Genomic DNA, 15,556 nt, shown 5'->3' with positions numbered 1-15,556 from the left:
CTAGGCCCACAGGATGCCAACAGGTACCAGTTACAAGAACCAGGAAATGAGAAGAAATATCAGGTATAGGTACAAAACTTCTTTGTGGTTGGCATGATGGCTCACACCTGTAATCCCAGCACTTTGAGAGGCCGAGGCAGGTGGATCACCTGAGGTCAGGAGTTCAAGACCAGCCTGGCCAACATGGTGAAACCCCATCTCTGCTAAAAATACAAAAATTCACTGGGTGTGGTGGCCCACACCTGTAATCTCAGCTACTCGGGAGGCTGAGGCACAAAAATAACTTGAACCCGGGAGGTGGAGGTTGCAGTGAGCCAAGATTGTGCCAGTGCACTCCAGCCTAGGTGACAAAGAGATTCCATCTTAAAAAACAAACTTCTTTGTGATTGGCATGATGGCTCACACCTGTAATACCAGCACTTTGGAAGGCCAACGCGGGAAGATTGGTTGAAACCATGAGTTCGAAACCAGCCTGAGCAACATGGTGAAACCCTTTCTCTACCAAAAAATTTTAAAATTAGCTGGGTGCAGTGGTGTTTGCCTGTAGTCCTAACTACTTGAGATCCTGAGGCTGGAGGATCACTTGAGCCCAGAAGTTCAAGACTGCAGTGAGCTGTGATTACACCACTGCACTCCAACCTAGGCAGCAGAATGAGATCCTATCTCTAAAGCAAACAAACAAACAAACAAACAAAAGCTTCCATGCCACATAGGGCTTAATATCAACCCAGCAGTCATGTCAGAAGTGTGGCAAGAGAATGTGGCATGAGTGAGATTGTCTTAAACCACCAATGGAAATGTTATTCAAGGCGCAAGTCCTACTAACAGGAGGTCACAGCAATGTCGTCAAAACTCATATCTCGGTGCCCTAGGCCAATACAGAAGAGATTTTCCTACTGCCCTTCATTATAATTTTGACTTGTGTCAAGGATTTGCTTAGCTGAAGGTCATAAAATGCTGTTACATTAAATGTAACTATTATTTATTTAAGATGAAGTCTGTTTATGCCAAGGCTGTGTTTTCATTACATTTTTAGAAATTAGAAAAATACATAGAAAAAGTTAGTAGAATAAATAATAAATAACTCACTTTAATTCTGACTTTCTCAGTCATTAAATATTTTAATTAATAATCTCCAAGCATGGTGACCCAGCCAGGCCCCAGCACTTTCCTACAGCCTTCCCCGGGCCAGGAGGCAAGCACAGGTCAGCAATTATCAGCAGAGGGAGCAGCTGGCCCCACCCAGACCCAGAAGGTGAGTAGCAACCCAATCAAGCCTCAATGCTCTGCTTAAGGCTATCCCCGGCCCAGAGGCAAGATCAAGCCCACACACATCTGTGTAGCCTAGCTTCTGCCCCTGCCCATCCCAAATTGCTAAGCAGCAATCCCAGAGAACTCACTTTGCCTCAGAGCCTGGCATGTTGTCCTGCCGAACTACACAATCTAACAACAGTATTTCTCAGCCAGATGTAGGGCATTTGGGTGCCCTTTTAGTTAATTAAGCAATTCCTTCATGTTGTGGGTGAATGGAAGACAGAAGGGTATTGCTCTGTGACTGCCTCGGATCAGGCAAAGTTGTAGACTATCTGGGAAGACAGTCTGCAGCTTTGCCTGATCAGAGGCAATCAGAGCCCAGCCGGCGACTCAACCTTACAATAGAGTTCAGAAAGTGGTCTCACTGGAACGTGAAGCACAGAAAGCAATTCCACTTGACCTCAGTGCCCAGAAAACAGCCAAGCCCACCTAGAAAACTCAACACCAAAGTCTGCTTATCTGGGATTGCTACCAAGTAGCCCACCTGGAATCCCAGACCAGACTAAACAGTGAAGGTCTGCTACCACCAAAGATCGTCTACAAACACCAAAAGAGGTGGCTGTTTCCTCAACTGCATAGGCACCAATGCAAGGACCAATGATTATGAAAAATCAAGGAACTATGACACCACTAAAAGAAACTAATAAAGCTCTCATAATGAAATCGGAAGTAAAGATCTAAGAAATGACTGAAAAAACTTCAGAATAATCCTCTTAAAGTAGTTTAGGAAACCACAAGAAAATTGTATAAAAAAATAAAATAAGTGTTGAAAACAATTCCCAAACAAAATGAAAAGTTTAATAGAGAAACAGAAAAAAAAATTTTTTAAATAGAAATCCTTCTCCTTGAAGGGTGGTTATTTGAAAAATAAAGAAATCCTACAGATAAAGAATATAATACCTGAACTATAATATCAACAGCAGATTTGATTAAGCAGAAGAAAGCATCAGTGATATCAAAGATGACATTTGAAATTATCTAGTCAGAGGGGCAAAAAGAAAAAGAATGAAAAAGACTTATAGTTATGGAACACCTTTAAGAGAACTCAGAATCACATAATAGGAAGTTTAGAAGATGGAAGAAAAAAGAAGTCAGAAAGCGTATTTAAGGGCATACTAGCTGAAAATTTCCCAAATCTAGGGAAAGACAATATTCATGCATAGGACACTCAGATGTTGCCAATCAAATTCAACCCAAAAGGGGTTTACCAAGATACATCATAATCAAATTGTCAAAAATTCAAATACAAAGAAAGAATACTGAAAGTAGCAAGAGATGAGAAACTTACCATGTTCAAGAAAGTCTCAATATTGCTATCAGTGGATTTCTCGGCAGAAACTCTATCAGCCAGGAGAGAGTGGGATGATATATTCAGTGCTGAAGGAAAAAAACCCAAAGAAACTGCCAACCAAGCAAAGCTGTCCTTCAGAAATGAGAGGGAAATTAAAACTTTCCCAGACAAACAAAAGCTAAGGGAGTTCATCCCCACGTGGTCTACTTTTAAGAATTGTTAAAGGGAATTATTTAAACTTAAATGAATGCCTGCTAATTAATAACAAAAAATATGAAAGTAAAAAATTCAATGGTAGTAGGTAATACATAGTCATATTCATAATTCTCTAATAATGTAAGGGTGGTATATAAAGCCATTTATCATTACTATGAAAGTTAATAGACAAAACTAATAAAAACAACCCTAGCTGTAATAAATCATTAACAAATAGAAACTACAACAAATGTAAAATTTGACATCAAAACCATAAAAGGTAGGGGAGAGGAAATGGAAGTGTAGTTTTGGTATATAAAGTTAAGTTGTTATTAGCTTAAATAGCCTGTTACAAGTGTTTTATGGAAGCCTTGTAGTAACCACAAAACAAAAACGTGTAGTGGTTGCACAAAACATAAACATAAAAGATTCAAAGCGTAGCACCAAAGAAAGCCATCAAAACACAAAGGAAGATACCAACAGAGAAAAAGTAACAAAAAAACCTACAAAACACACAGAAAATAAGTTACAAAATGGCAACAGCATGTGCTTATCTACCAATAATTACCTTGAATATAAATGGATTAATCAAACCATTTACAATATGTCTCCAATCAAAAGACATTTAAAGGTTAAATGGGTTTTTAAAAATTCAGCTATATGCTGCCCTCAAGAGATTTACTAATAAGGACACATATAGACTAGAAGGGAAAGGATGAACAAAGATATTCCATACAAACGAAAACCAACAGAGAGCAGGGATAGCTCTACTTATATCAGACAAAATAGACTTTCAGTCAAAAACTATAAAAAGAGACAAGAAAGATCATTGTATAATGATGAAGAGTCCATTCACTAAGAGGGTATAACAATTGTAGCTACATAGGCACCCAATATTAGAGCACTTAAATACATAAGGCAATTATTAAATGAAGAAAGAGAAAGACTGCAATACAATAATAGTAAGAAACTCAGTACCTTAATTTCAACCATGGACAACTCATTTAAGCAGAAAATAAACTTCAAAAATTGGCCTTGAATTATGCTTTTGACCAAATGGACCTGACAGACATATACAGAACATTCTATCCAACAGCAGCAGAATACACATCCTTCTCAAGTACACATAGAACATTTTCCAGGAAGGATATGTTCAGCTACAAGATAAGTCTTAACAACTTTAAGAAAATTGAAATCATATCAAGTGTCTTTTTGGGTTACAAAGGCATAAAGGTAGAAATCTAAAAACAGAAAATATCTTGGAAAATATGCACACATGCAGAAATGAAACAAAATGCGCCTAAACAACCAATGGGATAAAGAAGAAATAAAAAGTAAGTTAAAAAATAACTTGAGACAAACAAAAGTCAAAACACAATGTACTAAAACATGTGGGATGCAGCAAAAGCAGTCCTGAGGGAAATTTATAGCAATGAATGTCTGTATCAAAACACAGGAAAGATTTCAAATAAAAAATCTAATGATACACCAAAAGATGTTAGAAAAAGGGGTAATAAATTAAGCCCAAAGTTTGCAGAAGAAAGGAAATAACAAAGATAAAAGCAGAAATAAATGAAATAGAGATTAGAAAAACAATAGGAAAAATGAATGAAACTAAGAGTTGGTTTATTGAAAAAACTAAAAACAAAATCAACAAACTCTTAGCTAGACTAAGAAAAAAGAGAAAACTCAAATAGATAAAATCAGAAATGAAAGAGGAGACATTACAATCAATATCACAAAAATACAAAGGATTATAAGAAGCTACTATGAACAATTATATGCCAATAAAATGAATAACTTAAAAGAAACAGCTATATTCCTAGACACATACAACCTACCAAGATCATAAAGAAATAGAAAATCTAAACAGACCAATAATGAATAAGGAGTCTGAATCAGTAATAAAACTTCAAGCTAATTTTATGAAGCATGCATCACACTGATACCAAAGCCAGAAAAGGGTATTACAAGAAAATTACAGGTCAGTATCCCTGAAAAATACAGATGCAAAAATCCACAACAAAATATTCATCCTCAAATTCAACCATACATTAAAAGAATCATTCACCATGATCAAGTGGGATTTATCCCTGGGATGCAACTCAGTACACACAAATCAATAAATATGATAGACTACATTAATAAAATGAAAGATAAAAACCATATCTCAATAGATGCAGAAAAATCATTTGACAAAATTTAACACCCTTCATGTAAAAACCCTCAACCAATTAAGCATAGAGGGAATGTACCTCAATACAACAAAGGCCATATATGACAAACCCATAGCTAATGTCATACTCAATTGTGAAAAGTTGAAATCTTTTCCTCTAAGATCGGATTAACAAAACAAGAATGTGCATTCTTACCACCTCTTTTCATCATAGTACTGGAAGTCCTAGCCAGAGCAATTAGGCAAGAGAAAGAAATAAAAAGCATTTTAGTAGAAAAACAAGTAAAATTGTCTTTATTTGTTGATGGCACGATTTCATCTGTAGAAAACTCTAAAGACTCCACCAAAAAACTGTTAGAAGTGATAAATGAATTCATTAAAATTGCAGGACATAAAATCAACATATAAAAATCAGTAGTGTTTCCCTGTACTGATAATGAACTGTCTGCAGAAAAGGAAATTAAGTAAACAAGCCCACTTACCATAGGAACCAAAATAGTAAAATAGTTGGATATAAATTTAACCAAGAAGGTAAAGGACCTATATACTGAAAATGATTTAAAAAACCAACAAAAGGAATGGAAGAAAACACAAATAAATATAAAGGTATCCTGTGTCCATAGATTGGAAGAATTAATATTGAGAAAATGTCCTTACTACTCAAAGTGATCTATGCATTCAAAACCAACCCTTTTGTTATTTTTTACAGAAATACAAAAAACTATCCCTAAATTCATATGGAACTACAAAAGACCCCAAATAACCAAAACAATCTTGAGCAAAAAGAACAAAGCTAGATGTTTCACACTCCCTGATTCCAAAATATATTGCAAAGCCATTTAAATCAAAACAGCATGGTACTGGCATAAAAACAGACACATCAACAAATGGAATATGATAGCCCAGAAAGACACCTACACATTCGCAGTCAATATATTTAAAAAAACAAAACAAAACAAAACAAAAGAAAACAACACCATGCCAAGAACACACAATGGGGAAAGGATTATCTCTCCAATAAATGATGTTAGGAAAACTGATTGTCTACAGGGAGAAGAATGAAATTGTATCTCATAGCACATATGATCTATCAATTCAAAATGGATTAAAGAATTAAATATAAGATCTAAAGTTGTAAAACTTCTAAAAGAAAACATAGGCGGAAAGCTCTACAGCATCGTTATGGGCAAATATTTTTTTGAATATGAACTTGAAAGCACAGGCAACAAAAACAAAAATAGACAAATGATATAGCATAAAACTAAAAAACTTCCGTGTAGCAAAGGAAACAATCAACGGAGTAAAGAGACAACCCACCAAATGGGGAAAATATTTACAAGCCATATATCTGATAAGGAGTTAATATCAAGAATATATAAACAAATCAAACACTGCATTAGCAAGAAAACAAATAGCCCATTTTAAAAATAGGCAAGAGATCTAAAAAGGTAGTTCTCAAAAGAAAGGATGCAAATGACCAACAACTATATGAAAAAATGCTGAGTATCACTAATAATCAGAGAAATACAAATTGAAACCACAACGACATATGACCTCACATTTGTTAGAGTGGCTTTTATAAAAAAAAAAAAATCTGTTACACACTGTTGGTACAAATGTAAATTAGTACAGCCATTATGAGAAACTCTATGAAGACTCATTAATAAAAACTAAAAATAGAACTACCATATGATTCAGCAATCCCACTTTTGGGTACATATCCAAAGAGATTGAAATCAATACAGCAAAGGGTTAACTACGCTCCTGTGCTTACTGCAGCACTATTCACAATAGCCAAGATATGGAATCAACCTCAGTGTCTATCAACAGAGGAATGAACAAAGAAAATGTGGTACACGTACACAATGAAATACTATTCAGCCTTTACAAAAGGAAATTCCATCATGTGGGACAAACACGAATAAACTTGGAAAACTATGCTAAGTTAAATAAGCCAGGCACAGAAAGAGAAAAGCTGCAATATCTCACTCATATATAGAACTTTAAAAAGTTGAACTCATAGAAGTAGAGAGTAGAATGATGATTAGTGGGGCCATGGTTGGTGGGGAGAAGAGGGTGAACAGGGAAATACTGGTCAAAGAGTACAAAGTTTCAGATAGATAGGAGGAGTAAGTTTTCAGACATATTTCATAGCAGGATAACTATAGCCAATAATATTGTATTGCACATTTCAAAATAACTAAGAGAGTAAGTTTCAAATGCCTGTCCACAAAAAATAAGTAAGCAAGGTGATGTATGTGTTAATTAGCTTAAGTTAATCACTCCACATTGTATACGTATATCAAAACATCACATTGTATCCTGTAAATGTATACAGTTATGATTTGTTAATTAAAAATAATTTTAAAATAAAGAAGTTGGAAAATATTTTCAAAACAGTCTGCAAGCCTGTTTTTAATTTGCCAATTAAAAATATTGTGGAATGCTCCAGAGGCTCCAAGCCCAGGGATTTATTTCAGTTGTATACTCTGCATATCTGGTGGGTAATCCCTGGTCAGCAGTTTCATTTGAATTCAATAAAGCCATGTTTTCATTCTCTCAGCCGGTGTCAGCTTCATCTATTCAGAGATGGGTCATAGGTATGACCCACCCACCACCTGAGAATCTGGGGGTTAGCATGAAGGAAAAAGGTAGTAGATGTTTTTTCCTGCCTAATGCCATCATTTTTAGTGATGTACTACTGCCATAAGGTCTGTGATTTCCAGGTTACTATGTGCTTGTGTGTGCATGTGCGTGTGTGAGTGCACATGCACATATGTGTAATTCACACAACCAGGACCTGTTCCAATCTGTATCTGAGGTACAATTTTAATAACAGCCATTGTTCACCTATCCTTAGGGTAGCTGCCTGTCCACCATTAAACACCTGTTGACATTTGCAGTCAAAGCCCCAGGGAAGTGAAACAGAGCTTCCTTTTGTGAATGTCATGCAGTTTTAGGGTTTAGTTTATAAAAGTAATATTTGCAGATAGCTGGAAACTATTATGTGCTCGCCCGAAAAGTAAAAATCCATAACTTTCACTTCAGGTGTATGATCATTGAAAAGCCAAGCACATTTTCATCTGAAATAATGGGGACAGGACTGCTTTACTGGCCTGAGAACAGCCCACCAAGAGAAGACAGCTGCCATCCTGGGTGACAGATACTTTGAACCAAAGGAAGTTTTGTTCTTGAGAGAGAAGTGAAAATAATGAACAAAACTATTGGCTCTTCTTACTAACCTCATTTTAGAGGTTATGAAATGAATGTTTCTGAAATTAGGGTTTTATTGAGACCAGCATTCTTTCAGTGTCATATAAAAACACAAACGTGAGACCATACCTCATGCCATTCGTCTTCCCTGTATATTTATTTCTGTAAAGGATGTGATAACATCTGTTCTCCTATTAGCATGGAGTCTCAGGAATCAAGTAGGGAAATGTCTCCTCATACCATGGTAACTGTATCCCCAGGAGACTCTCATTGTTAAAATTTGGGATGCATTAAACCATTAGATAAACATAACTCATCTTTCTGACTTTAATCAGTAGCAATTTAGAATGATATTTTTATATTAACAAACACATATATTATGAGGTTGAATACAAAATTGTGCATAATTTTGAAGACAAATTATTGGACTTCAAATAGTTATTGCAATTGTAGGAAGCGATTTAGATTCTACTGCTGGATTCCACCACCCAAGAGTCAACTGACAGGGGGCCCTGTTGGAGGAGATGGTTAGGCAGCATTTCGTCATCTGGTAGCACTTGGAAACGCTATAAAACCCGACGGAAATATGAAGTTCTTCTGTTATGGGAGTTCACGTACATGTGGTTCATAGCTCAAAGTCATTGTGAAACTTGCTCTTGTTCCCTTTTTCTCTTAGCACTGTACTCCTTTCCATCATCTCACCTGCACAAGACATCTGTCACTGAGGTCCACCTTGGATTTGTCCTAACTGTCCTCCAAGAGCTGTCCTTTTGAGAATGTATTTCAGGCTCCCATATCTTTCACAAACCCTTCAAGACTTACGTGTTGGATGCTCTCTTCCCCTTTGCAATGCCTGTTGCTTTCCGAAGACAGTGAAAATGAGTGAACCTATCTTCCTACATTAGCAGATGTTAGTAGGTTTATGTCTAATCTCATGTGTAGTATACTTGCATTTTAGAAGTTTTTCTAGTGTTGATCAAAAGGATGCCTCTAATAATTAGAATATCAAGCTCTGTGGCTTCCCAGGGGACACGATTATTTTAGAAAGTCAGATCTCCTGCAGAGGCACAGGACCAGTTTTTGGGAAGCTGTAGACCCCAGATTCTCAAACACGGTTTTCCATGAAAAAAACCCATGAAGATGATACCGTAAAAACAATGCTCTTACATTAATTTTAGAGAATTCACTCTTACCTTGTACCAGGTTACCTCTGGACTTTGTGCATCACTTTGGCAGCTGAGACTGGGGCAAGAAATAGAGCCGGTGCTCCCGAGAAGTAGGTCTTGCTTATGTGATGCAGAATTCTCACAGGATGCATTTGACTGGGGCTTAACTTCTAAAATCATCTTGACACAACAGGCTAGATCGTAGGGGCTCCTAGGAAATTAACAAGATCCTGTGAACATAGATATTTTGTCTAGATAATAGAGGATTTGGAAACATTTTCAGATAGAAATACATTTGGAACGTACTTAATCATCTTGGGTCTACAAATATATGACCCAGTATTATTCACCCCTGGGGTCAAAAAACGAAGGGTGCATTTGTCCTGAATGATGTGAGGATAGCTTTTCCTAATGTCCTCTAATGGGTCTCCATTCGAAGGTTGTCGGTACCATTGGACATCAGGTAGGTCCTTACTATCCGTGAAGGGCAGGTGGTCAGGGACTTGTGTTGGTGAGAGTTGACTTCTGTGGCAGAAATGTGATTTCTGTGGCTCTGGTAAATCACAAAATAAGATAAATTCCTCTTCACTTCTTGTAGAATATGCCCAAAGGAGTTTTTTTGTGGAACAACCTGAAAATCATAATAAACAGAACAACGCGGAAACACATTAGAAAATGGAATTCTAGCTTACATTTACATCTAGTACTTGATTTAACAAGAGATTAAGCTTCCTTGTGTGTCTTTCTTCTTCACTGTCCATTTTGTAGGGGAAAGGAAGTGCCTGTTCTAATTCCCTCCCAGTGGACTCCAGCATCACCAGCAGCAGCCCTGGTTTCCTGGAAAAGACGGTAGAACCCTGGCTCATCCCTCTTCAGCTGCTCTCACTGAACACTCAACTACAGTAACAGGGTACCTGCTCAATGCTTGGTATCAGCTGAAAGCTGTTCACCCCAATAATTCTCCTCTCAGTCCCTTTTTAGCAGTAGGATGGAAAGGTTGTGTATTAATATGTCATGCTGCTGATATATCAGGTTATCCATCACTTTATGTTTGACCACAGACCCACAGTGCTAACATGAAAAGTGAAAATTCCTACCTGAAATATTAAATCCTTTAATTCTCTCTCCTGAGACAAGCCAAAGAAACATCCAGCCCAAATAGAGCATTGTTCTCCCATGTTCCTGTCATCACTCCAATAATTTCATTCCATTGCTAGAGTAGAGTGTTTTGAGATTCAGAACTCTGCCCTGCGTATCCCCTTCATTTCTGTAAATCAAGAAATGGGAAATGAAGAAATCAGAACCGGTGACCGAAGTGCAACTTACACAGGAAGCTTTGAAAGGGCAGGTCCTACCCAAACCGGCCTTCACATGCCTCTAACTTACATGGGTATTTCCAATTGTGTGGAACAACCTTTTCAATTGTGTCATGTCTTACAAATCATCTTAAGCTCCCGATATCCCTAGGCTCTATGTAGTGTGTTCTTTTAATGCCATTTTCCCCTCATTAATCTTTTTTGTCTCATGTGCTCACCTAGCATGTATATTTCCATGAGTAATTTGGAAAGAGTTATGTTTAACTTTTCCTGAAAAAAATGACGCACATTGAATAAAAATGCCAGATTGTTCACAGTTAAGAAATCTAGAGATATAGCTCCTACTGATAAAATTTGAGAATGTTTGCACATACTACTCTGTATATATGGTCTCCCCACTTGCCTTTCCCTTGTCCACAAAGTCTCTGAAAAAACAATCCTCCAGCTCCATCACCAGACACATCTTCCTAAGAAGCAAGCCTGAGCATCTCATTTCCATGCCCAAGACGCCACCAGCTCCCACCACCCATGTGATGAAGCACAGATTCCAGAGCACCATGGACAAACCCTGTAGCGTTTGGCTCTCTCATGTCTTATCTCTGATTTCTTCCTTGGGGAGTCGTTCCCTGACCACCTGGATAAAGAAGCTCCTCCCTCCCTTCTTGCCAACAACCCTCTCTCTTGCTTCTCATTTTAGATGACTTCTGTCTTAGCACACATTATTGCCTGAAAATATCTTATTCCTAAAACTTCTCCCCAACTAGAATATAAGTTCCATCCCAGCAGGAACTGAGTTTGTCTTTCTGAGTCCTGCAGCCTCTCTCCAGGAATGGTGCCTAGCTAATAACAGGAGCTCAGTAATGACTTGTTCAGGATTTAACCGTGCTGCAGTAGATGAGTTGTTCCTTACACCTTGTCCTCCCACTAGATTGGGAGATCCTGAAGAGCAGAGATTATTCCTCTGGCACTCTCCTAGGGTCAGGAGATATGATTTCTGAAACACGATCTCTGCTCACTTTTTCAGAAATGACAAACACTTCCAGAGTCGTCAGAGCAAACACATTGCAATCTACTATGGCAATTCACTTACTGTGTGACTCCAGTTAAATCACGTAGTCTCTTTCTGGACTTCAGCTTTCTTACCTGCAAAATAAAATGTCTGGACTGTATCAGTACTTCCTCCACCTTAGAATGAGGGAATCAGAATTTCTGATGTTTAAGTCAGGATATTTGTAATTTTTAAAAAAGCTCCCTGACTTGTAAATCATAAGACCAGATGATTGCTAAGATCATTCCAGCTCTACCATCTTGCAATTTATGTCCAAATGTCCAAGCCTATAGCAAATTAGTTACCACGACGCCCAGCGGTCTCCAGCCCTCAGGAATTTCTGCCAACCTTGAGATGAGAGATACTGCCTAGGATGCAGCCACCCACCCACCGGCTTCAGACCTCCGGCTGCCTGGGGCTGATTTCAGACTTCAGCTTTCACTCTGGGACAGTGTTTCTCAAATCATCTTGATTATAATAATCACATGAAACACTTATTACAAATGCAGATTTTTGGGCTTCCCGAAGACTTATTAAATCAGATTCTCAAGGAGAAGAACAATGGAACCTACATTATAAACAAGCGTCAGAGCCACCATGCTCATCCAGGAGACATCTTTGAGAAGCCCTGCTCAGGGATGAGCATAGAGCTTGGGGAGGTGGGTCAGTGCTGAGTCACAGTAGCTGTTGCCAGCATTGTGGGCAACTGACCGATGTGAGCCCAAGCCCATTCTGGAAGTCTCATTTATGTGGGACAACGTGCCCACACTGTGTGGCTTGCTTGTTAATATCTACCTTTTGAAGGCCGTCTAATATCTAAGTGATGGCTTCCATGCTGCCGTCACTAACATGCTTCACTGAATCGGAAGGAGCCACACAAATGCAGAGGACATCATTTATTGAGCACTGGACAACTTAAACCAAAGCAAGCCTCAGACTCTGCTTATGGGAATAAAATAATGTGGCCCTCATTTACTTTCTGTAAAGTGAAGCGGAGCACTGTCCTTCTCGTATTACAGATGGACAACCAAGGCTCGCATTGCTTGGAATGGCAGTGCCCATTCGCAATGATAATCACATACCTGGTAAGTATTAGCAGGGGGATTCATATCTAGGTATAGAGGGTCTCAAAGCTTCTGATTTCCTCATCACCATACGCTGTCCTTCACAGAAGGAACTGAGAGTCTAACAGCACTGGGAGAATCTACAGAATCTCTTCAGTTATTTTCCAGATGCGTTTTTGGAGAATCACGTATCTTTTGTCAGAGGATGAAGATTTCCCTTTCAGTTGTCAAGTCTACACCTTCAGCTGTCTCTGGGAGAAATAATGAACTAAACTTTCCCCACAAAACTTTGTGGTGGGAAACGGGGAAGAGAGATGAAAGTGCTGGAGAAAGCAGTGTCAACAGGGATCTGAGGCCCAGGGAGAGAAATATCACCATCAAAGGCAGACTTAAACCACTTTACACAGAGAACACCTGCAGACAGAGATTTGGTCTCGTGTAATAGTGACAGTATTTAATTCAACTAGTATCATTATGATTCTCAGATGGTCCGTGGTGGCTTTAGACCCCATTGTCTAGGGATAACGGAAAATGAAGCCGTAATGCCTGCCATCAAAGATGTCACAGTTGAGTTTAAATGGGCATTCAAATTTGGCAAACATCTTGAATTTCTCTGCTCTTAGCCCTTCCTGTAAAATGCTCAAAGCACTATAAACAGGTTTATTTTATAACCACCTCTTTTTTTAGTGAAGACTCCATATATATGGAGATGAAAATTCTGTTAGTAAATAACCCATTTGTTATTCTAAAATAGTTCTTGAAAAGTAATTGTGTTAGCAATTCATTTTTAAAATTATTTACACTCTTTTCCCAACTTATATTTTCTGGTTAGGAAATCTAGTGGGGGGAAAAAAAATTACCACTCTCTTACCTTTATTTCCTGCTCTTAAGACATAAAAAAAAGAGGAAGGAACTTCAAGTCCTTATTTCAGTGACTGCCGGCTTTTGTATCTGAAGGAAAATATGTGAGAATATCCGTTTTCAAAGGGTTCTACTATATTTCTTCCTATCCAGAGAGATACCTGGAGAAGACACAGTAGCCATGTAACGCGCATCAGCTCAAAAATAATGAGTTATAACTGGATGAAAAAGGAAAACCTCATTTTGTAAATGACCATTGACATTGTGAAATGGATGGTCACACAGAGGAAAATCAAATAAACTACCTCTTTCCTAGGAAATGCTCTGAAGAAGAAGCATCTAAAACTCTTCTCTGACCAACCTCCTTGACGAGATAAAGTTTGTGGTTGGGTTTAGTTGAAAGAGTGAGTAAGCTGGTTTCCTTTACAGGAATTTCCTGTGAAGAATATTAACTCTCAACTCAATTTCTCAACTGTGGGTTTTGTTTTTCTTCTTGTAAAACCAACCCCCAAAAGTGTGACCTTTGAGATTAACACTAAAGCCTATTTTGTGATTAACTTTCTAATTTTGAAAAAGAAAAATTACCTCTCCAATGCCAATTTTATAAAGAAATAATTTATTGATACACAAAGGAAAATACATTTAATGTCTAAAGTTACTGGGGTTTTTTTGTTCCTATTGAAAGACAGTTTCAGAATATAACATATAATTGAAAACTCCATTGTTCCTTTGCTACAGCAACTGAAACCATTCAATACTTCAAACACTCTGAGACCACAATAGTCATAACGAGTTTTGTCTAGAAACCATCTTGGTTAAGTCTAGATAACATCCTCCGTCAAGAGTCCAGTATTCTAATAAAGGTAAGGCTGGCACGGCTGAGCACATCAAAGCTCCAGGCTGCTTCTACATATATATAGAGAGAGTAACATGAAATACAAATGAAAACTAAATTTACTTTGGCGTGAAAGCAAAATAAGTGTTTACCTGAGGTGAGGGTAGGAGGATACGAGAAGAATTAGTAACTGTAGACAGAAAGGAACCCCCAAAATGTATCTGCTACTGGTCATGAGTCTACCTAGGATTCCGAGAGGATGAGGGTTTGTGCCACGCCTATTCCAAGAGTGGTAACAAGGAGCAGTGAAACAGACACTCCAGACACGTGATGCTTCCGGCTTACAATGTCATGTGGCAACAGGCCAAGTAATAAGAACAAGGGCAGGAGACCTGGGAGGTTTTGGAGAAATGAGGTTGAACGAATCAAAAAGGCTAATAATAAGGTGTTGTTTTTGGTAAGTGTTCAATAACCATTGAAAGGAACTATATTCAAGTGAATGGGGGTTTGGAAGCTGTCCTTGTGAAGTTTCAGAGATCTTGATGCAGACCTCGAAACTGCATCTGAAGTTATTGTATTAGGCCATGCTTGCATTGCTATAAAGAAATACCCAAGACTGGGCAATTTCTAAGAAAAGTGGTTTAATTGGCTCATGGTTCCACAGGCCGTACAGAAAGCAGAGTGGCATCTGTTCCTGGGGAAGCCTTAGGAAGCTTTCAATTTTGGCAGAAGGCAAAAAGAGAGCAGTCACATCACATGGTGAAAGCAAGTGCAAGACAGGGGTGGATGCAACCCACTTTTAAACTACCAGATCTCACTCACTGTCGTGTGGACAACACCAAGGGGATGGTGCTAAACCATCATAAGAAACCTGACCCCACTGATCAGATCACCTCCCACCATGCCCTACCTCCAACATCGGAAATTACAATCTAATGTGAGATTTGTGCAGGAACTAATATACAAACTATTTAAGTTATTTAGTTGTCTCCTAAAGTGAATTTGATCACTTTAATAGTTTGAACAGGGCTTACAGGAAATGGAAAGTCTAGCTGTAGACATTGTGGAGCTAGTCTC

General features: G+C 38.1%; 1 protein-coding gene across 2 annotated transcripts in view; it reads right to left on the bottom strand.

Annotated features, from left to right (window-relative positions):
- IL18RAP (interleukin 18 receptor accessory protein) overlaps nt 1–14,814 on the bottom strand; it is a 33,571-nt gene extending 18,757 nt beyond the window's left edge. Inside the window, exons 1-6 of one of the 2 annotated variants that reach the window (XM_050753548.1) lie at nt 14,632–14,814; nt 13,655–13,805; nt 11,762–11,814; nt 10,453–10,622; nt 9,662–9,986; nt 9,383–9,566 (exon numbers count right to left, since the gene is read on the bottom strand). In XM_050753548.1, coding sequence (XP_050609505.1) covers nt 9,383–9,566; nt 9,662–9,986; nt 10,453–10,522 — 579 coding nt within the window. In that variant the 5' untranslated portion in view covers nt 10,523–10,622; nt 11,762–11,814; nt 13,655–13,805; nt 14,632–14,814. Of the gene's footprint in view, nt 1–9,382; nt 9,567–9,661; nt 9,987–10,452; nt 10,623–11,761; nt 11,815–13,654; nt 14,055–14,631 lie in introns of those variants that run through there. The other variant, XM_050753547.1, reaches the window with a different exon arrangement.
- Nucleotides 14,815–15,556: the final 742 nt, after the last annotated feature.

This window comes from Macaca thibetana, chromosome 13, assembly GCF_024542745.1.
Source record: "Macaca thibetana thibetana isolate TM-01 chromosome 13, ASM2454274v1, whole genome shotgun sequence".
Classification (NCBI taxonomy): Eukaryota; Metazoa; Chordata; class Mammalia; order Primates; family Cercopithecidae; genus Macaca; species Macaca thibetana.
This window is presented reverse-complemented; position numbering and strand designations above follow the sequence as displayed.